This window comes from Mus caroli, unplaced genomic scaffold (genome assembly GCF_978045245.1).
Source record: "Mus caroli unplaced genomic scaffold, Mus_caroli_1 scaffold_10, whole genome shotgun sequence".
NCBI lineage: Eukaryota > Metazoa > Chordata > Mammalia > Rodentia > Muridae > Mus > Mus caroli.
The window spans coordinates 59,502,281-59,524,871 of record NW_028227265.1 but is presented as its reverse complement, the minus strand read 5'-3'; the positions used below and the strand labels follow the sequence as shown (position 1 = coordinate 59,524,871).

Here is a 22,591-nt window from a genome sequence, read left to right as displayed (position 1 = left end):
ATTCTCTGTAACCTTGTTGATTGTGTCTAACTGCATTGCCAATTACCAAGAGTAAACCAAGAGTAAACCATGATACCGGTAACCTTCTATTTAAAATTACTATCAAGGGGATGGGGGAGGGGATTTTCAGAGAGGAAACTAGGAAAGGGGATAACATTTGAAATGTAAATAAAGAAAATATCTAATAAAAAAATAAAATTGCTATCATGTTTGTACATGATGGAGGAGAGGCACATGGAACAGTGTGCTATGAAGGGCAGAAAACAGCTTTATGGAGCTGGGTCTCTTCCTTCCACCTATATGGGTTCTGTGGACTAAGCTCGGTTGGCTTGAGCAGCAAGTACTTTTTTTCACTGAACCTTTTACCAGCTTAAGATCATCTATTTCTAATATGAACCTAATCTAAACCTCAGGCATTCTAGGCTCTGTGGTTAGGTGCATATGTGCTCATGACTGGTTCCTTCCTTATCTATCTTTATAAAATGACCCTCTTTGAGCTAGTGCACACCTTTAATTCTAGCACCAAGGAAGCAGAGGAAAATCTGTGTGCTGGAGGCCAGCCAAAACTACAGTGACACCCCCCACCTCCAAAGGCCCTCTCTAGCTTGGCTCAGATGCTATGAGAGGACTCTTTCCACTTCAACGTTCATGAAGTCACCCAGGGTGGCTCTGTTGTTTGGTTGGTGCCTATCTTTCCTCGCATCTATGGACTGTCACTTAGACCACTGGGTGACTGATCAGAACTTTATGTCCAGCCCCTGCCACTGACCACTCTGTGGATACACCTGCCTTCTTTCTTATTTTTTCTTCCCTCTGCAACTTTGTCTTGTTTTGTGTTCACATTTTCAGTTGATCATGTTAATTCTATATTGCTTTCTTCATATTTTAGTTATTTCCTTGTCCAAGACAGGTATCACTATATTATCCCAGGCCATGCTTTTAACTCTTGGTCATCCTTAGTGCTGGGGTAACAACTGTGGTCACAACTTTTCAACAGAACAAGTCCATGATGGGCAGAGCGCTGCCTTGTGCCCCACACACCAAATAAACTGCTGGTCTTTGTTCTAACCTCAAGAAGGAATGGGAGATTGTTTAGCAGTCCTAGTTCATACACCACACCTCATTGTTCTCTCACAGAAAGTTCTCGGGAGAGTGCTTCCAGGAAAGATGCTGTGAGCCCTGGAAGGCTTCTGCATCCTGAGGAGTGCAGCGACTGTTTTGCTGTGCCACTCACTGCCTTTTGGGAAGGAGATTTGATGCTTTCTTCAACATAATCCCAAGTTGCCCTCCAAACTCAATTATTCCAAATATAAAATACACATTAGGAGACTGACAGAAAAACTTTCGAGTGAATAGACAATCATAGAGCCCTGACCACTCTGTTATTTCTGCCACACAAACATTCACAGAGACATCACTCAGTGATTTTGATTTCATCCCAGCTACCTCTTCAAAGGGGAATCCCAAGTCTCTGCCACCCTCAGAGCCTACCCAAGGCTTCAAAATGCCCACGGTGGGAGCATGAGCAAAAGGAGAAGTTTTTTGTTGTTGTTGTTTTTTCCAAAATAAGCTTTCTCTGTGTAGCCCTGGCTGTCTGCCAATTCACAGAGACCCACCTGTCTTTGCCTCCCAAGAACTGTAATTAAAGGTATGCACCACTGCCGCCCTTTAATTACAGCACTTGGGAGGCAGAGGCAGGCGGATTTCTGAGTTCAAGGCCAGCCTGGACTACAAAGTGAGTTCTAGGACAGCCAGGGTTATACAGAGAAACACTGTCTCGAAAAACCAAAAAAAAAAAAAAAAAAAAAAGGTGTGCACCACCACATGCCAGCGAAAAGAGAAATTTTGAAAGAACCAAATACAATTCTAGAAGCAGTATGGAAAAATGGCTCAGCAGTTAAAAGCACACACTACTCTTGCAGAGAACCAAAGTTTGAATCCCAGTACTGACATCAAGCAGCTCACAACTGCCTGAAACTCCAGCTTCAGTGAGCTGACACCCCTTCTTGGGTACCATACCACCACATATACATACATACATACATACAGAAAAGAGAAAAGAAATTCCAGAAGCATACATCCAAAATCCTTGGTACCAGTGGCCTGGTACCAGGTCTCCTCCCCACCCCAGGTCTGAAAGGTTCCCAACTTCTGGTATAATGCAGCATGACTAAACAGAATCTCTACATGCTGTGCCATGCATCATTTAAACACCTGACTTAGCATGAATGCTGTAAGCAGGCATGTCACACTGCTTAGGAACTAGCAAACAGAAAGTCCACACATGCTTAGTATAGGCACAAATTGTACACCCTTTCTTTTTGGTACTAGGCATTAACCTCAGGGTTCTATGCTCTACCTGTGATGGTTAATCTTGGCTCTTAGCTTGATGAATTTAGAAATCACCTAAAAGACATACCTCCAGCCTGTCAGTAAGGGGAGGGAAGACTGTGAGTGAAAGCACCATACCATGGAATGGGTCCAATGCTAAATAAAGGAAGAGACAATTTGTGTACCAGCCTTTTTCATCATTCTCTGCTTTCTGATCACAAAACCACTGTTGACCAGATGTCGTCACATGTGCAGGCTTCCATGACACAGTGGATTATATCCTCAAACCATTAACCAACTAAACTTTTCTTTTCTCCTTAAGCAGGTTTTATCAGATATTTTGTCATAGCAGTAAGAAATATTACTACTATTGCATCCACCCCAGCATACTCATTATTTCTGATTTGTGATTGTTGAAAACATTAGTGCAAAACCCACAGGGACAGAGGGCACTGTCTGTACTATGAAACAGTGCACATGAATCTCACACATTTGGTGTGGAATAAAAGCCAGGCATCAAAGGGAACAGACAGATACATAAAGTCCACAAACAAACAAAGCTAATCTGTTGGAGGCTAAGCTGTCCATTAAGGAAATAGAGGGAAACGGCCATAACACCAGAGCATTATCTATGCTCCCCTTAGTCTGGGCTGACCTGAAGGCACACACTTTTGAAAGCTACAGAGCAGGCACTGAGGAAACAGCAGGACCTGGTGACACCTATAATCTCAGGACTAGGGACAAGGAGAAAGATGGGGTCACTGGGGCTCACTGTCTCAAGAGCCTGACCAAATTGCCAAGCCTCAGATTAGTGAGAGACCCTGTTTTAAGAAATAAAATGGACAGTTTCTGATGAATGGTAGCCGACCGAGGCTGACTTCCAGCCTCTATGAGCACATTGCCCCAATGGAGGAGCTAGAGAAAGTACCCAAGGAGGTGAAGGGGTCTGCAACCCTACAGGAAGAACAACAACAGGAACTAACCAGTACCCCCAGAGCTCGTGTCTCTAGCTGCATATCTAGCAGAAGATGGCCATCATTGGGAAGAGAGACCCCTCAGTATTACAAACTTTATATGCCCCAGTACAAGGGAACACCAGGGCTAGGAAGCGGGAGTGGGTGGGTTGGGGAGCAGGGTAGGGGGAGGGAATAGTGGACTTTCAGGGATAACATTTGAAATGTAAATGAAGAAAATATCTAATAAAAATTATTAAAAAAAAAAGAATCATATTGGTAGAATAAGGAAATATATGGCATTAAGCCTGCAAGGCCTTGTCTGTATACATCTAATAAATTGCTGTGGTGAGCTCAAAGCAACAGTACCTTAACCCTCACTACCCTGGGTGAATGCACTCACTACATGAATCTGCTTGGAACCCAACTCCTGTCTGACACCAATAGAAGCACACACTCTGCTAGAGGGAGATCCCTAAAGGTGTCCCTGCCAGACACCCAAGGAAGACCAAACATAGAAAACAGGGCTGTTCCCATACTGCAGAGGTTGCCACCAAGAACACACTTCCTTCCTGTCACTTCATCAACCCGCAAAGCAGAGTGACTATCTTACCAGGAAGAAATGTGGCTGAGACGTTTTGCCCAAGCAGAGCTGCAGCATGTGGCCCAGCCCTCACCCTGCCCACTGGCCTTCAGGGTTTGGTTTCTTTTCCACTCTTACACCTGGATGCAGCCAGAACCCGGGGGGCTCTAGTCTCTAGGCAGCCCTCAATCCAGGATATCCGGGTGTCTGTTCCCCAGATTATCCTGAAATACTAAGTATGTCATAAGAAGTCACCAGTAAAAGCTTCAAGAAAAAAAAAAAGGACAGCTCTGGTAGGGCCCCAGAGGTTCAGAGTCCTAGTGTACCCCTGGGTTTTGGCAATAAAAGAGGGATCTTTCACATCTTAACACTTATAACTTTGGACTTCACCATCCCACCCCACAAAGGAGCAGGCCACAATAAGCAAAACATGGAGTATCCTGGCATAACCCCAAAGAACCAACAACTCCCTCCCCATCTGCTTCAGGAGCTCTCCCATCAGAGGTCTCACCAGAAAGACTGAGCTGAGGATCCACAAAGTCTGAGGGAGGAAAAGGAGCCTCAGCCTGTCACTAAAATACACCCTTAGTTTTAGAACAGGGCAGCAGAAAGCAGTCAGAGAGGGAGAGAAGTTTCTGAGTGAGCAAGAGGATGGTTACTAAGACAGGGTCTTGTGTGCTTGCTCCAGGCTGGCCTGCAACTCCGTATGTCACTGACAATGACCTTGAACTCCTCAGCTTCCTGTCTGTACTTCCTGGGATGATGGGCAGATCCTGCCTCATGGGCCCAGATGAGAGAAGCCTTTCTAATGGCAAGTTCACAGAATGTTCTCAATAAAGGGGATATTCGAGTTTCACAATGAACTCCAAGTCCTCAGGATTCTATGGCACAGCGGCCAATCTGGAAGCCCTCAGGATCTCAACACCAGATTTTGCATAAAATTGAAGACTGAAACCCCTGTGCACTTCAGGGAACAAGTGGAGAACTAGCTCCCTCCTGCACTCCACTAGTGCTGGACCTTACAGAGTATATACATGAGGTAGATGAGGACCCCAAAGGTACAGGATCCCAGTGGACAGCAGGGGAGTCAGGGAAAGTCCTCAGTGAGAATCTGGGGTAAATGCTCCATTCTACAATGTTCTGAAGAAAGGGTAATGTAGCTGCTGGGAGAAAAAGGTTGAGTCTGACTTCCTTTAGCCTTTTACCTATGAGTGTCAAGAAGCCTGGGTTCTGGGCCGGGCGGTGGTGGTGCATGCCTTTAATCCCAGCACTTGGGAGGCGGAGGCAGGCGGATTTCTGAGTTCGAGGACAGCCTGTTCTATAGAGTGAGTTCCAGGACAGCCAGGGCTATACGGAGAAACCCTGTCTCGAAAAAAAACAAAAGAAGGAAGCCCTTGTTTCAGCAAAGTTCCCTTGAACTAATTGGTGATATACAGGAGAAACCCACAGAAGAGATAACGGAAGCAGGCAGAATAGGGAGGCTCCTCCTTTGAGGAATGACACAAAGTGTGGTAGCCTGGCCTCCCTGAGGCACTCCCACCAAAGGAATGTTTCAGTCCTCCCACAATCCCAGAGGTGGCAGACCTACTAACAACAGGAGACTTCCTCCCGGATGAACCCATGAACCTGCCACTGACAGTGTCCCAGCCTAGGACTCAGGGACACCCTGCCCTGTACAAGCCTCTGCTAGGCTCCAACCCAGCCCATTGTCTTTTTTTCCACTCACCTGTGTGAAGTGCGCATGTCCACAGGCCCGTCTCCTAACAGCCCCTCGCCAGATCCTGTGCCCATGGCCTCTGTTGTCCTCAGCAACCCCTGGGCTGAGCCTGCACTCGGCTCTGGCATCACCCTGCTGTCTCCATCCACTGTCAGCTCTGATGGCCCTTTCTCCATTTTCATTTTCTTGTTCTCCACATCATCCTCTGTTAGGTCAGGTTCAAGGGTGCGCTTCTGACTGCGGGTTCGGCATGCTTCTTCACTCATTCTGTATTTGAAAGGGAGGATATAGCATTTGAACCCCTTCTGAGAAGTTTAGTTTGAAGTGTGGTTTTGTTTTCCTCAGAGGCAGCTAACTAGAGAAGGGACAACAAAGACAGGGCCATAGACGGCCCTCACACCCTTAGGATGGCTGGGCAGGAAGGAGTCCCACAGGCCTCTTGGGTGTGGCCAGCTCTGAGAAGCCATGGAATCCAAGTGGGAGAAAAGCAGTGGCAGCTGTTACTGGACAGGGCCCTTCTGTGGAAGAACAGTGCGTATTATGGGTCTGAAAACAAGTCCGGGGGCCTGGCACCTGTATTGTAATGGTGTGTGTAGGACCTGGACAGAGGTGACCTCAGGTGCTGTGTGCCTGAGCCCCCCAAGGAGCCAGAAGTGAGGGTCATGCTAAGCTTTTTGGCTGGCAGACATACACTCTGAGCACAGTATGGACCGGTCCATCCCAAAGTACTACCACCATGGCCCTGTACCTGTGGCACACATTTATCTTGATTCAAAGAAAAGGGAGAAAAATGCTGAGTCAGTTTTTGATCCCATGACATCACTGGGCTCCACATGACCCTTCCCAGGATGCAGTCAGAGAGACAAAGCACTTTCCAGAGAACCAGTCTGAACCGGTTCCAGACAACGCAGCTGAAGTGAAGTGTTGTTAACCCTCACAGAGACAAGAGGACAGCTTACTGGCATTCCACAGCTGAGTCTGGGACAAGGCCCTCTTAAAGGGACCGCTCAGAAACCAGGTCTTACTAAACACTGTAGGACACCAGCCTAGGGAAAGTCAGAGAGAACCCAGAGTTCACTTGGGAAAGGGAAGGAGGAAAAAAAAAAAAAAAGTCTGGCTGGCCTCTGGCAGGATCCAAGGGACAGCTCCAGAGACATCTGGCATTGAGTATAGATAGCCCTGCAGAGAACCTCAGCTCACATCTCCAGCAGGCTTGATGAGAAAGCCCTCTGATACTGCATCCTAATGGAGGGATACCTCCTTCTAGGTGCCTCAGTTTTCCACTGGTAAATATGGTAGGAAAGGCCTGTCCTGGACAAAGCCAGTTCTAGAAACCCCTTCTAAGGTTCTGGGAGGCTGGGATATCCCATCATAAAGGATGCACTCCCAAGGCCAGACCAGAGTCCAACCTCAACTCCGTGGTCCAGTCACCTTCTTCCATAAACCTTGGATCCAAGAGCCTCCTCTTCATCACCACCTAGGTTAAAATTAATGCTTTGACCTTAATACAACTCTATCAAAGGTAGAGATGGGGATAGGGTCACAAACCTCAGTGGGCTTCATCTGCACCCAACTCTCTCCTGCCACCCCAACCTGTACCCTGGCAATCTTCCCCCAGATACTGGAGCACCCACCATATCCCTCCACTCTAACAGCACTGAAGAGTCTATGGCTTTGCTCTTCCTTCAACAAGCCTGACCACAAACCCTGTCACACTTGCTGACAATCTGTATGCCTTGCCTCCCAGCGAAAGCAAACAAGCCACACTCCCGGGGTGTCAGGGTACTTACTGCCTGAAGCAGAGCTGCTGAGTTCTAGAACAAGAGGAAGTAGACTGGCAGTATCCTCAGACAGGGTATAAACACGCCCAGGCCTGGACAGGATAGAGATGGGGAGCTCAGGACCTGTGACAATAAGGGCATGTGGGAACTGGGTGGGTGGGTGGGGCACGAGCATTATGGTTCTCAAAAGAGAAGCTCACTGGTGGGGGAATACTTCCTTTCTTTAATCCCAGCACTCAAGAGGCAGAGGCAAGTGGAGGATCTCTTTGAGTTCAAGGCCAGCCTGGTCCACAGAGTTCCAGGCTATACAGAAAGACCCTGAAAACCAAACAAAATAGAATGAAGCTCTAGGCCTGGCCCTGCTCCCAAGTTCCGCCATCATAACTCAGTAGGAGTAAGGCAGGGCTTTCGTACCGCAGCTCCAGGCCTTGACCTCAGTCTCTCCTAGCTCATCTGAATCCACCAGAAACCCTACCTGAAATCTATCTTTTCCATACCACAGCCTTACTTCTTTGTTGCTATGAAAGGGCCTAAGGAAAAGCAAAGGTCTACCAGGGGTCTACCAGGGGTTGAGGGAACTGCTTTTCATATCCCTAGGAGCTGCCCATTGCATGGAGACAGGTACCTACTCAGAACTCAAGCAGGGCCCAGAACCTTGAGCCAACATCAGGGTAGGTGTGGGTGAAGGCAAGAAAGGGGATGCCTGGAATTTGGCTCCCCATCTCCAGAAAGACAAGCACAGCTGGAGGGGTGGGCACCAGACATAAGTCCCAGTAGGCTACACCCTCCCAACTAGAGCCTGAGCTCCTACAGCTGTGCCTCTGAGGAGTAATCCAGCCCAGTGTGATATTCTGTGGTAAGAAGAGTCCCAACTTCCTCAAGGCCACCCACCAGGAACAAGGTCTTCCTGGGACCGGCACTGATAAGCACTGTACAGTAAGCACAATGTGGGCACGAAGAAACCAGCTTCCCTTAGGAAGCATCCTAAGAGGCAGAGAAAGGGTTTAAAACACTCACATGTAAATGGGGGTGGGTTTCAAAATCCCCAAAGGAGGGGAAAAGAAAGCTGCCACACCAGAACACCTACCACAGGCCTGTTCAGGGGGATGGGTCTCAGCAGCCACCTCCTACACGGCAGCAATTCAGGAAATGATGGTCATTTAAGAGATATAAAGGTCACAAGGGCCATCCACCTACCAAGGAATGGGGTTAGGACGCTTAGAGCAAGCCCCAACATCCTGGGCTGGGCCCCACACCTGCCCTGTGCAGCAACCCTAACAATGTTCAGTAGGGCCCTAAAGGCTACTACTGGGGTTTCTCAACAAGAATCGTACACAGGTGCCTCTCTGCCAGCCTGGGACCAAGGGGCCTGAGTCCTTGTGGTACACCAACGGTGGATATCTAGGGCAGTACAAACATCACTAACTGCTACCTGGATGCTGCCTCCTTTCAATAAAATACCACAATGCAACTGGAGGTAGAACCTGGGACAGGAAGCTGACTGAACGAACAGCTTCTTCAAGCTGAAGCTAAGCAGCACGATAACACTCAACAGGTTTTAGACTTTGGTGTCCTTCTGACTATGGCAGCTCAACCTCAATTAGCAAGACTCCACAATGTGTATTGCAGACATGAATGGAGGAGTGGCAATAAGTGGCACGGACAAAACCGAAAGCTGATGTTTGTACCTGGGGGAACCTTAGCACTGTGAGAGGGAAAGAGGAAGGGGATGTGAAGAGGGGGAAAGAGAAGGTAAAGAGAAACATTTCCTAGCCAGGTGTGGTGGCACACGCCTTTAATTCCAGCACTTGGGAGGCAGAGGCAGGCGGATTTCTGAGTTCCAGGCCAGCCTGGTTTACAGTGAGTTCCAGGACAGCCAGGGCTACACAGAGAAACCCTGTCTTGGGAGGGGAGGGGAGGGGAGGGGAGGGGAGGGGAGAAAAACATTTCCTGCTCCTTCACTCAATTAACAGTAGCCCTGGGCCTCTCTCTACCAGAGAAGCTGCTGTCCTAGGGGCTGGGGATTACATGGTGCTCAGGAATGCACAGCTGGGCAAAGACCGAAAAGGCCAAGGGTGTCAGGTGACAGGACTGAGTGGTTAGAGCAAGCAGAGAAGCAGAGGCCAGGTGGGAAACTCAGGCCTAATGGAGACAGTCCAGATGGCCTGTGGGGGAGGTGATAGAAGCATGATCATCCAGGGAAGCATGGGGGTCTAGACTCGGATCTCAGAGGTCCACCTCACTCTAAAGCAGTATCTGGCTGATAGGTAGTGGGGCACTGAGGGACGAGACAGTGCTGTGGGAACAGATTTCCCTTCTAGGTGTGCTCTGAAGCTCCCCTAAGCATGGATGGGGGGAGGGGGACTGCTCTACTTTTATTTGGTTCTACTCAAGCAATAGACTCTTCTGAAACTGAGATGGAAAATTCAAGACTACAGTTTGGTGAAACTGTAGACCACTCCTTGAGGATAGCCTCTGCCCTGGGGCTTTAAGGGGCCATCACTTCCTGTCTGGAAGAAAGCAGGCCTTCTGAAGCAGCCTGCCCAAGGACAGGACAACTGAAGGACAATGCCAAGGTGCATTGCCCCAGGATGACATGGAACCCAGCCATACAGCACGGAGGCCCTGCTGCCCCGCTGCTCCTGGGGCAAAGTTGTCTCTCCACAAAGTTGTCCTCCAAGATAGAGGCCAGGTCATCCCCCATCAGCAACTGGAGCCCAGAAGCCATGTCTGCTCTGACCACACAGCACAGCCAAGCTCTTATAGCCAAGTCCCGAATAGCTGGGGAGGTATAAGGGAGAAGACAGCTATGCTGGGACAGGCAGGTTTCCTCCAAGCCAAAACAGACACTTAGACTTGCCTGGGTGGGCCCAAGCCACTTCCTGCCACACATCCAAATGTCAGAGTGGTGGGGACTCTTCTGGAAGAATTCAGACTCGAAAGCCCAAGTTTCAACCTTTTAATACTGCCTCAGTGAAGCCAAGTAAAAGAATCTAATTCAACTTAGGAGACAAAAAGGTGATCCTGGGCAAAGAACAGAGTGCAGGCTCAGTTTCCCCATTCATGCCTCATCAGCATATGGAAAAGACATGAAGTGATACTGAAAATAGACTGACGGAGAAAAATCCAACAGACTGAAGGAGAAAAATTCAAGTTGCTAAGTAATGAGTTTTAAAATGCTTACCAGTAGCCTATCATCCCAACCTGAAAAAGGACTGAGGCAGAAAGCTTGTTATGAGTTTGAGACCAAACTGAACTACAGGGTGAATTCCATGACTTCCAGGACCATATAGTAAGTTCCCATCTCAAAAACTGTAGGAGTAGTCTAGTACCTCTGATATAGAATCATGTGCTGGCTGTGGGAGGACTCTGTCCTCTGGTCCCGACTGTACATACTCCAATGGGCATGGCTGTGACCAAATAAAACTATGCACCGTGATGGGCCACCAGCCTTCAAGGCCATCTAGCATAGTGTTTCTGGTTTTACACTGAGCAAAGGTATACCAGCATAGCTTCCAGTATCTTCTTAACACAGCAGTTAACAGGCCTGCTTTCCCACACACAACCCAGCGCACATCTACTTAGAGGAAGGGGGGTTCAGAAGACATGCAACCAGCAATTTCAACTCAAATCCAGGCCCCAAGCCTTAGTCTCTAAAAAGAGTAGGCAAGCAGCTAGCTGCAGGGTTGGCTTTTGCCTTTCCTCACACATGTGGAAATCTAAAGGCAAAGAGGCCCCATTTTACAAAGATGTGGTATGCTACAAAATCAACTGCTTCAGAGAATGAAACTTTAACCCAGTTTTAGTGCAAAGCTCAGCAAAGGACTTGGGGGAAAATAGAACCTGAGCACACTACAGCCAAGTGTGTGGAAATCTATGGCCCATTGAGGTTCTGTGGCAGAATGGAGCTACAGAATCCAGAACAGGTCTCTGGGGCATCTAAAGCTTGGGGAGGGACCATGTGAACATCCATGAGGATGGGGAACCACACTTGCTTCTGTTCCTGGAAAGGTCCCGAGAGAAGGACAGAGGTCCCAGAAAGACAGCTACACTGGGTGTGAGCTCTGCTGCCATCCTCAGGAACCTAGACCTAGGTGAGTAACAGCACTCCATTCCAAACCATGTGAGGCACCTTAACCAGTACACGCTGGGGCTCCAGAACTAAAAAAGGACTTCTGAGGTTTTCACCTATTGTCTGGAGATACTCTTAAAACAGAGCAGCCGGGCTGGTGAGATGGCTCAGTGGGTAAGAGCACCCGACTGCTCTTCCAAAGGTCCGGAATTCAAATCCCAGCAACCACATGGTGGCTCACAACCATCCGTAACGAGATCTGACTCCCTCTTCTGGAGTGTCTGAAGGCAGCTACAGTGTACTTACATATAATAAATAAACAAATCTTTAAAAAAAAAAAAAAAACAGAGCAGCCTTTCACAACATGTACAAACATACACATGCATACACACAACCTGATCAGCTCCTCCTCCTGCTTCCATTCTTACCCATTTCTCTAAGTAAAGGTCTGTCTTCTATGGCAATGTTGACCAACAGACAGCTCTAAGCCCCCAGTATGCAGAGCTGTCTCATGAGTACAGAAAACCACCTGGGCATAGTGGCACCTGTCATCTCAGCACTCAGCAGGTTAAGTCCAGGCTTGACTACAGACTGAGAACCTGCCTGGAAACAAATACCTCAAGGGTTGAGGGGCCTAAGGAACTGATCACTTGCTTAGTAGGAGAAAAAGGAGAGAGGATAGAAGGTTCCAGTGTCTGCTTTTGCAAATAAACACTTTTCTACAATCTTATTAAGGTAGGAGATACGTAAAAGATGCTTCCAAAATAAGGCTCCTTAAGGTGTATTTAAGAAAATTAATGGCCAGGTGTGGTGTTGCATGCTTCAATCCCAGCACCCAAAGGCAGAGGCAGGCCAACCTGGACTACACAGAGTTCCAGGACAGCCAGAGCTATATAGAGACTCTCTGTCTCAAAATAAATAAAAATTACAAACAGAGAAAAGGAAATTAAAGAATAAATTATAAGTAGTTTTAAGATATTCAAGTACATTATCAATATTTAAGTAAAATTTTAGGCCTAAGTGAAGCTTGACAGCAGCACCCTCAAGAGTTCCTGCCTCAGCACTACAGAATCAAATTCCTTTTGCATGGGTTCTTACATGCAGCGATGTGTAAACAGCCTTGGCAAAGAGCAAAGCAGTTTTGGAAGAACAAGTCATCCCCAGAAAACACCACAGCCCCCAGTGAAGCTACAGAAGCTCCCCAGACCGAGCTAAGTGCTGCAAACCTCAAAAAGACAGCAGCCACATATCAACCTGGCTCACTGGACACCTTTTTTTTGTATAGCCCTGGCCTCTCAGCCCCTTCTAGGAACAGCCTTAAATCCAGCCAGACAACAAGAAATGGCCATGTATCTGACCTGATTAGGGCCCCAAGGGAGGCAGGCAGGGAGTAAGGTCTACAAATAGTGAACATGCCAGCTATGTGTGTATCATCTCAAGAGTCCTCAGTCTCCCCACTATGTCCGTGTGAGCTAGGAGTGGCCCCACATAGACACCTGACCTCAAGTTGTGCCCTGTGTTGACCTTCAGCTGCCCAATGTGGCCATGTGAAGGAAAACTAAGAGCTGTGTAATGACCCAAGTTCTAGATTTGGGCTCTTAAGCCTGAGACCACAAGTTTATCATGAAACAGAGTCTATAACCCTTACAGGCAGATCACTCTGTAGGACCTAGCCTGATTCATCCATGCTGGTACCCGGAAAGGACAAATTGTTTTGCATACAATGTCCCCAAAGGTTCAGATGAACATCTCCCATAAGGACACACTGAGTAAACGGTGAGGGACCAAGATGTATCCCATATCCCTTTCACATAGGCACCCTTTGCCACAGTATTGCTGCTGGTTGTTGCTCTTCCCTGCAGGAGGCGGCCCAGGGGAGGGAGGAGGGGCCTTGAAGCCCACTTCTAAGGAAAAAAGGGAGGTTCCACAGCCCATGACAAGGAAGAATCAGGTTAGAACTCTTTCCCGCTGTGGCCAGACAGTTCCCTTGCACACACTTGCACCTGTAGCTGCAGTTACCTCCAGTACACAGAGCTGAGCTGCCACATGAGGCGTCACAGAGGTCATGAGCCTCTGGTGGCCTCTGCCACCCTATCACCCTACCACCCACCACTCCCTCATTCTATTGGAAGGCTGGCTCTTCTCCCTGCCCACAGGACTCTTCCTCTAGGCCTCAGCTGAAACTTGCAACTTCTATCTTTATGTTCATCTGTTTATATATTCCGACTCCTTTCCTGAGACAGGACACACCTCTTTATTCCATGTGTTACCAGGGCCCAGTACAGGAACAACGCTCAGCACAAAAGAGACACTGGATATACACACTTGCTAAACTAAAAAAGAACTAGAGCACACTTGCTTTCCCTCACTCTCTTCCTGTAAACTAAGCCAGAAGAATCTTCATGCCAAGAAGGAAGCCAGCGATGGAAAGCAAACAGAAGCCAGCAGGCAAAGCAGCACTTCTGCAGCCCAGTCTTCCGCAAGCAGCCTGAACAGCAGCTAGAAAAACCAAAACCAAACTGGGAATAGTAGGTATTCCTGACAACTGGGAGGATAAAAAAGGAGAACTGTCTAAGTTCAAATTCAGCTGGGGCTAGAGTGAGACACTTTTACAAAAAAATAAAACAACAGAAACTATACTCAAAAATGGATCAAAGAACTAAATTTATAGAATCTTAAACTGCAGGTGAGACTTCCTATCCTTGGAGTTGGCAATAGGTTCTCACACATCTCATCAAAAGCTACCAACAGCAACAAATAGGGCAATCTGTAGCTGGGGAGAAGTCCTGACCTTGCCACCCATGAAGCACACTTTACAAAGTGCTAGGGCAATAGCATGAGTGCACACAGTCTGGCCTGCTTGGCCAGTGAAGACCTCTTCTCAACAAATAAGTGGGGGGCACTTAAGGAATACTGAGGTTATCCTCTGACCTCTAGGTGCACATGTACACACGCGAGAGCATGCACACACACTAAAAGATAATTTAGACTGCATCAAAATTAAAACTGTATGCATCAATTGGTACTACCAGCCACTGGAGCACAGCTTTAATACCAGCTTGGGAGGCAGATGTAGGCGATCTCTCAGTAAGTTCAAGACCAGCCTCATCTACAGAATGAATCCCCAGGACACATAGGGCTACAAAGTGAGTCCTTCTCTCAAACAAACAAAATATCAATACAGTGAAACAGACACACAAAATCTTTTCCTTGAGGGCCTTGTATCCAAAGCATCTTACCAATAGAGGAAGAATTCTTTATGACTAAGGGACAGTCAAGGGAGCTTGCTGGGGTCACAGCAGCTCCCCCTCCAAGGAAAAGCAAAATTACATGTCAATTCAAAAATCAAAGGACAAGCCAGGTAGATCTCTGAGTTCGAGGAACTACAAAGTGAGTTCCAAGATAGCCAAGGTTACACAAGAGAAGCCCTGTCTCAAAATACAAAATGAAACACACACACACACACACACACACACACACACACACACACGGAAAACACTTTAATAGACATTTCTTGCACCCATTCAAATGACTAGTAAGAGGACCAGAGAGACAGCTCACAACTGCCTGCCAACTCCTGCTTCAGGGGATCAATGCCCTCAAGCACCCACAAACATACATATGCATAAAAGATAAGATTTTAAAATGTTTTGGAATTAGGGAGAACTGTGCAATACCTTGAGTATACTGAATGCCAACAGATACCACACTTTGAAATGGTGAAAATGTCAATTTTTCTTGCATGGGTGGCGATTACCTGGTTGGTGTTTTATTTTGTTTTGTTTTATTGTGGGGGCAGGGGAGGAGATGTCCAAGTCCTAAGGGTTGCAGCTATTTGAGCCTGGTGATCAATAACAAGAGCTTGTTCTTAAGGAAAGATGTTTGATGAAGTATACAGCTCCAGAGCCTGCAGCTACCATGCCAGCAATGGCAGCTATCAGGGAACCCAGACTGCTACAGTAGTTCACCACACAAATGGGATTATGAGCCTTGCCCCAGAGCAAACGTGCCAATACCTGGCAGTGTGGCCAGGAACTTGCATGGGACAAGGAACTCTAGAGCAGCTGTGTTGAGGAAGGCTGCGGTCCTCCCTGCAGTTCCTAGGCCACCATTTAAGATCCTCTTTCAAAAACTAAACAAGGGCTTTGGTGTGGGAGGGCATGCTTTTTGATCCTAGCACTCTAGAAAAGACAGGTGGACCTAAGAGAGTTTGAGGCCAGCCTCAACTACACAGTGAGTTCTAGGCCAGTTAGCATTATTTAATGGGACTCTGGCTTACAGACAGACAGACAGACAGCTGGTCCGTGGTGGCACACACCTTTAGTTCCAGCACTTGAGAGGCAGAGGCAGGCAGATCTCAGAGTTCAAGGGTAGCCTGGTCTACACAATGAGTTAGTTCCAGGACCACAAACAAGGAAGACTCAGAGAAACCCTGGGGGGCGGGGGGGGGGGGACGACGACGACAAAACTACTGCTATTTGAGCTGCTGGCTTGAATTTCAAAAAAAAAAAAAATCATTAAATTATTTCTTGGCTTGGGATTAGAACGGAGTTTCAAAGTGAAACCTTTCAAAAGTGTCTAAAAGTGCCAGCAAGTGGTGGCACATGCCTTGTTTTAAAAAAAAAAAAAAAAGATTTATTTATTTTATGTATGTGAGTACACTGTAGCTGTAAGATGGTTGTGAGCCTTCATGTGGTTGTTGGGAATTGAATTTTTAAGACCTCTGTCCTGCTCACTCTGGTCAACTCTGCTCGCTCTGGCCCAAAGATTTATTTATTATTATATGTAAGTACAATGTAGCTGACTTCAGATGCACCAGAAGAGGACGTCAGATCTCATTATGGGTGGTTGTGAGCCACCATGTGGTTGGTGGGATTTGAACTCAGGACCTTTGGAAGAGCAGTCAGTGCTCTTACCCGCTGAGCCATCTCCCCAGCCCAGCACATGCCTTTAATCTCAGCAACTGGGAGGCAGAGGCGGGTGGATTTCTGAGTTCGAAGCCAGCCTGGTCTACAGAGTGAGTTCCAGGACAGCCAGGGCTATACAGAGAAACCCTGTCTCAAAAACAAACAAACAAACAAACATTTCTGAAAGTTTCAAAGGTTTAACTCCTGCCATCTTATACTATGTATTTATGAGAAGTGGCCTTTTCAGCACTAATAATTTTAAAGACAAAGAACCAACTCTTGAGAGACAGTGAAGATACTATATAATAACACATACTTAGCCAAAGCCCAGCATTTGCTACTGAGGTGTAAGGTTCAGTGGTTCACTGCCTGCAGGTGGAATCTCTAAGATTTGGCGCTTATGATGAAGTACTTTTACCTATTGAGCCATCTTGCTGACCATAAATTTTTGTTATGGAAAATTTCAAGCACACCCACAAAGTAGTAGTGATGCTATGATGGGATGTGTGTACTCCCCAGGTCCCTGGCCTCATGTCTCCCATGCCCATACTGGCCTTTGTGAAGCCAATGCTTTGAACATGCCCTTGGTGACACTTTCAACCACTTAACAGCTCACCCCTCCCTCTCTATGGATATGCTTGTCTTCCCCACCATCACCCCTGAATTAAGTCATTTGTTTGCCATGGTTGGGTTCTGCGAGTGAGGTTTCTGCAGTTAATATGACATGAACCCAATTTCCTATAAACTGTTCTTTAGACAAAATGGCCAGTGTACATCCTTCTGGAAGTTCCTATCACTACCCTGCCCCACCTCTAAACACTGGTGGTCATTGAATATGGCTGTCTGCACCTCTAATAACTCATTCTCAGCCTGGCAGTAGTGACACATGCCTTTAATCCCAGCACTATGGAAAAAGAAGCATGCAGATCTGAGTTTGAGCCTCATCTACAGAGCATGTTCCAGGACAGCCAGGGCTACACAGAGAAACCTTGTCTCAAAAAGAAACTAAAACAACAAAAATTCATTCTGCAGCTGTAAAACTAAACTCACAGTTCTGTACGTTCATAGTAATTAGTGAATGTGACAACTGCTACTACTATGCTGGCCACTAAGGCTACTTAATATGCAAGTCCAATTCTCTCCACAATACTATCCAATGACACACTGGTCACTTGTGTACAGAGTTCCTCAAAAGCTGATATAGTGACACGTGACTATCCCCCTGCACATGGGGAGGCTCAGGTCTGAGGATTGTGTGTGTGAGACTACTCTGGTCTATACAGCAAAACTGTGTCTCTAGACGTAAACACAGGCTCTGCGGTCCATGCTGAGAGGCCCTCCTCTGACATATCTTGGCCCTACCAAGTTCAGGCTGGAAAGACAGTGTACATGCTTCACCTCCTCACTGAAGACGAAACCACACTGGCTCCCCAATATCCTCTAAAGGAGAATGGGGACTTGCCAGCTTCTAGTTCTTTGAAAGCCAACATGAACTTGGAGACTTTTCATATTATTCATTTATTTAGAGACAGGGTCTCACTCTGCTACACAGATTGACTTAGGCTCCTGGGCTTCAGCCTTGCAAAGAGCTGGCACCTGGCTCACCATCAATTGTGTTTCTTTCATATATACTATGGATGAAGCCAGGGTCTCACTAAGCCAGCATTCTACGCCCCCACCCCCAGTTGCACCACTGTAGTGGATTCAACACGGGTAACTCCAGGACTTGCTGTAATCACCTGTTGCACTTGACCTGTGCTACTACTGTGGGCCTTTCTGACACAACTGTCACTTCCTAATGCAAATTCAGAATTCAGTGTGATCTGGTTTGACTCAAGTTCTGCACTTCTCTTTTGGTCCTTAGAGACATTATCTGTTTCTTCTACAATGTTTAACAGGAAAAAATAAAACAAAATAAAAACAACAAAGGTGCAAAAAACGTGACTCCAACTGGTTAGCTTTACAAAACTGGCATCTAGTGTAAAAATGCAGGAAAAAACAAGACCTGACAGTCACCATGCTATGCTGTGCACATGCCCTTCACTGGCACACATTGTAACACACATAGTAATGGTGTTTTTAGTAATAAAGAACAAACACACACACACCTTTCCTTTGGAAAATGGATTCATGCTGTACTTTGTGTAGGACTAAAAATGATAGAACCCCACACAAGAGGCTCTGGCCAGCATTATCTCTGCATCCTTCACCTTGTCACTACTGTCACAGGATCACTACCCACATTCTTCACCCAGGTGCTTACACAGTAATAATAAGCTCCCCTGTCACAATCCTTTCCCACCACCCACAGGAGAGAGCTTTGGTTCTAAATAAACACATAGTAGTTCTATGACTCCAGTAGGGCCTGACTGATCTCTACAGGAACAGCTAGAGACCACAGCAAAGATGTCTCAGGGACTCTGCAACCTGCATAATCTTCTTTAGCAGGAAGACAATGCTGACTGTGCTGTGGCTATGTACTGCTTTCCTAAAGCCCCATCTCACTTAAGATCTCTAATACCTAGCACACGAGTCATCATGATCCCTACCAAATAAAAGATATACACACACCTGCAACCCAGCAAATGATACCCAAGGATAAACACTTTGTCCACAAACCTGAGCCAGCAGAAGGGCCTGCTGGGGTGGGCATGTGGTCTGTGTGCACCTTTGTAATGGACAAGAGTTGCCTAGCACATGAGGACCAGGGATCAGGAAAACCCAAATGCAGCAAAAGGTAAATATGGCCTAGAATTAAATCAGGACACACCGTAGAAAACATAAATTAAAACCTGCAATCCCAGCAGCTGGGAGGCAGAGGCAGAGGCAGGAGGATTACCTGGAGTTCATCTGGGCTACATAATAATACTCTCTCAAGAAACAAGCCAGAGTTAGTGGTACACACTGTAATCTGAGCACTTGGGAATCTGACGCAAAAGATCAAGACTAGTGTGGACTACATGGCAATACCATTCTGAGACAGGGTTGTCTCAGAAAACAAAGTAAGGGGCTGGAAAGATGGCTCAAAAGTTAAGAATAAGAGCATTTGCTGCTCTTGCAAAGGACACAGCAATTCCCAATACACACATGGTGGTTCAGAGCCACCCTTAACTTCAATACCATGCCTTCTTCTGATCTCCTCGGGTACCTGGCATGTGAGTGGTACACAGGCCCACATGCAGGTGTAACACTAATACACATAAATTAAAGAGAAAAAAACCTAAAAACCAAAACTGTAGCTAGGCAGTGGTAGTACACGCCTTTAATCCCAGGCGAATTTCTGAGTTCAAGGCTAGCCTGGTCTACAGAGTGAGTTCCAGGACAGCCAGGGCTATACAGAGAAACCCGGGGGGGGGGGGGGGGGGGGGCAAACAAACAAACAAAAAAACACCCAAAACTCTAACCCTAACACTGTCACAGATACTTTCCAGCACAGCAGGATGTCAGAGCAGGAGCCAAGCAGATGCCAGTAAGTGGTGGTAGACCATTTGGTAAGACACCGTGTGACAGTCCTAAAACTGTGACGCTATCCTGGGAGGTTCTGAAACCATGCCCTACTTCTAGGATGCCACTCAATTCCTCCTCCTTTTACAGGCACTAAATGTCACTATGTAAATGTCATTGTGAGGCCCTGGTGGCAATAGAAAGGCCCCTCCTTCCCCTGTGGAATTCTGGCCTTTTGTATTCTGTAAAGCTGAGGTTTCCACATTAGAGCTAGCTGGGCAGTGGCTAAAGAACAATTCTAGCCATCTGGGAGGAGATACAGCTGGAGATCAAAGGTTAATATCTGGTTCCCCCCCACCCCCACCCCCACCCCCACCCCCAGGCCTTTGAGCAGGTGACCAATAAACATGGTGTCTACCCCAAGGCTCAAGGGTCATACCTGATGCCACAGGAACCCAACTCCCTGCCTTCCTTCCTGAGCAGGGCTTTATCAGATATGTAGAGGTTATCTAAGCCAGCTTTCCATTCCATAGACACCAGTCTCTAGCACTCACCTGGCCTCAGGGTCCGGGACACGGATCCTACCATGCTGCCATGGCCACAGCTCTGTCAAAAGGCAACTTATGTGGATGTGCTGGCTCAATGTGCTGGCCAACCTAAACCAAAAGACAGAAAAACACTTGAGTTCCATAAAATGGTTGGGAATCAGGAAATTTCAAACTTCTCCAGTGCTGGGGTGTAATTCAGTGGTAGATCCTACCAAGTATATGCAAGACCTGGGTCCTGTCTCCAGCATCCACAATAGAAGAAAATGCTTCCAGTCATAGGAATAGTGAACTCTGCCATTGCTGCCCTCCACAACAGGAGCCCAGACAAGCAAATCAATTTCTAAGGCCTAGTGGGCATGGGGTAACCTGTGAACAACACCCCAGACCTACCTTGGAAGCTCTCAACAAAAGCACAACAACAACACTGAGTAACAGGCCAAGTCTAGATAGTTCTCATTTATCACCCAGAACACAGAGTAAATGATTGAAGGGCTGTCCTCACAGCAAGCTAGGAGTGACAGAATGGTTAAGGCCAAGCTGACACAGGTGCTGATCTAATGTGGGGATGGCCTCGGAGCAGGCCCAATTTTATAAAACAGAGACTTGATACATCAGGAAACCTGCCCAGCAAGCAGACCAGCGGGATTCCCGCTCTGAACCACCACCAGTGCAGAAGTACAAGTTTGTCCCTGAGGATGAGGAGGGCACAAGTACCCAGGGAAGAAGAGATATAGCAGAAGAAGTCCAAATTCCTGGGCAGAGTGGCTCCATGACAGGCCCCAGAGTCTGTGGTGTCAGGTTGGGTCCCACTTTCAGAATTTTATGCACCCGGCCTCTCCAGTAACAATACCACCTCTGTTCTCTTTCTTCGTGTTCATACAACTGCCAGGAAAACATACTAGTAAGAAACCAGTTTTGTTGTTGTTTTTAAATGAATGGCTCAACAGTTAAAAGCACTGGATACTCTTGTAGAGAACCAGGGTTCAGTTCCTAGCACCCACATGGCACACATACATGGAAGAAAAACACTCATACACACTTTTACAAAGAAACCTTTTCTGTTTAGTTTTCAGTTTATGATACAAGATCTTATGATATAACTCTGGCTGATCTAGAACTCAAGAGGTCTGCCTGTCTCTGCTTTCTACGTGCTGAGATTAAAAGTACACACCACCATGCCCACCAAGAAATCTCTTTTCTAAACTCTTTTCAGTAATGTGTGACTCAAGAAATATTCTCACAGAAAAACTTGCCAGAAAGACCTTTGGGTATCAAGGAGCACAAGGCTCCTCCCATGTAAAAGACCCTTGCCACAGACACTACCAGGGCCTTCCATCCCAGTGTAAACTGGGAAAGCCAGCAAATGCTGCTACCCCTCAGCTGCCTGACCCACTAAGTTCAAGCTTCTCAGCCAGAGGCAGGGAGCCCTAGTCTAAGTGCCCAGACACCTGTCCCTTCTCAGGATCAAGGCCAGCACAGAGACCCCACCCTGGGATGATTTCAACTTTACTATGGAACAAAAGCTACGATTTCTGTAGAGGCCGCCTTTCAGCTTTTGAGTCTCAACTTGTTCCCAGGCTAGCAATATGCAGCCTGATCATGTCTCCCTGTTGGTGGCCAATGCCCACACCTCCAGCGTACAGTCCCACACCCAAAAAAGAAAGCAGTGAAATTGCATATAGAAGTCAGAGAACGACTTTCAAAAGCTGGTTCTTCCCTTCCACTATGTAGGTTTTAAGTATTAAATTCAGGTTGAGTGGTCAAGTGGTGGTAAACCTTACTGGCTAAGTTACCTTGCAAACCCTTGCTTGTATGTTCTCAATTTGTGATGGTCTGAGTTAGCAAGACCCTGGCCTGGGTCAGTCACAGGCCATTAGTGCACAAAGTCAGCTGTGTTTCCAGAGGCACATCAATCAGTGAGAAGTGAAGATTACAACAAAATCTGTTTACAACAGGCATAAAAACATGATGCATAAGGGGGAAAAAAAACTACAGTCATGTTAAAGTCCTGGCACTCCCCTGAGATAGGAAGATGGTTTGACTCTAGAACAAGACAGAGATTTTTTATCTCAAAAAACAAAAACAAAACCCACAGAGCTGGGATGTAACCCTGGCAGAGCTCGCCTGGCAGCAAGCAGGCCTGGGTAATGTCTCCCACATCAGAAAAGTAAACAAGACAAATGGAAAGGAATCCCTTTCCTTTATTTATGGTTAGGAGGTACAAATTCTCTTCCCAACTGACCTACAAATACAAT

At 47.0% G+C, this 22,591-nt stretch overlaps 1 protein-coding gene across 19 annotated transcripts in view; it reads right to left on the bottom strand.

Moving 5' to 3' along the window:
* The window catches only part of Gatad2a (GATA zinc finger domain containing 2A), an 86,764-nt gene that overhangs the window by 23,479 nt on the left and 40,694 nt on the right, over positions 1-22,591 (bottom strand). For 15 of the 19 annotated variants that reach the window (XM_021169792.3, XM_029480454.2, XM_021169794.3 and 12 more), the window contains exons 2-3: positions 20,343-20,444; positions 5,594-5,851 (exon numbers count right to left, since the gene is read on the bottom strand). In XM_021169792.3, the coding sequence (XP_021025451.1) occupies positions 5,594-5,850 (257 nt within the window). In that variant the 5' untranslated portion in view covers position 5,851; positions 20,343-20,444. Of the gene's footprint in view, positions 1-5,593; positions 5,852-7,374; positions 7,489-20,342; positions 20,445-22,591 lie in introns of all 19 variants that reach the window. The other 4 variants (XM_085843891.1, XM_085843892.1, XM_085843893.1 and 1 more) reach the window with 4 other exon arrangements.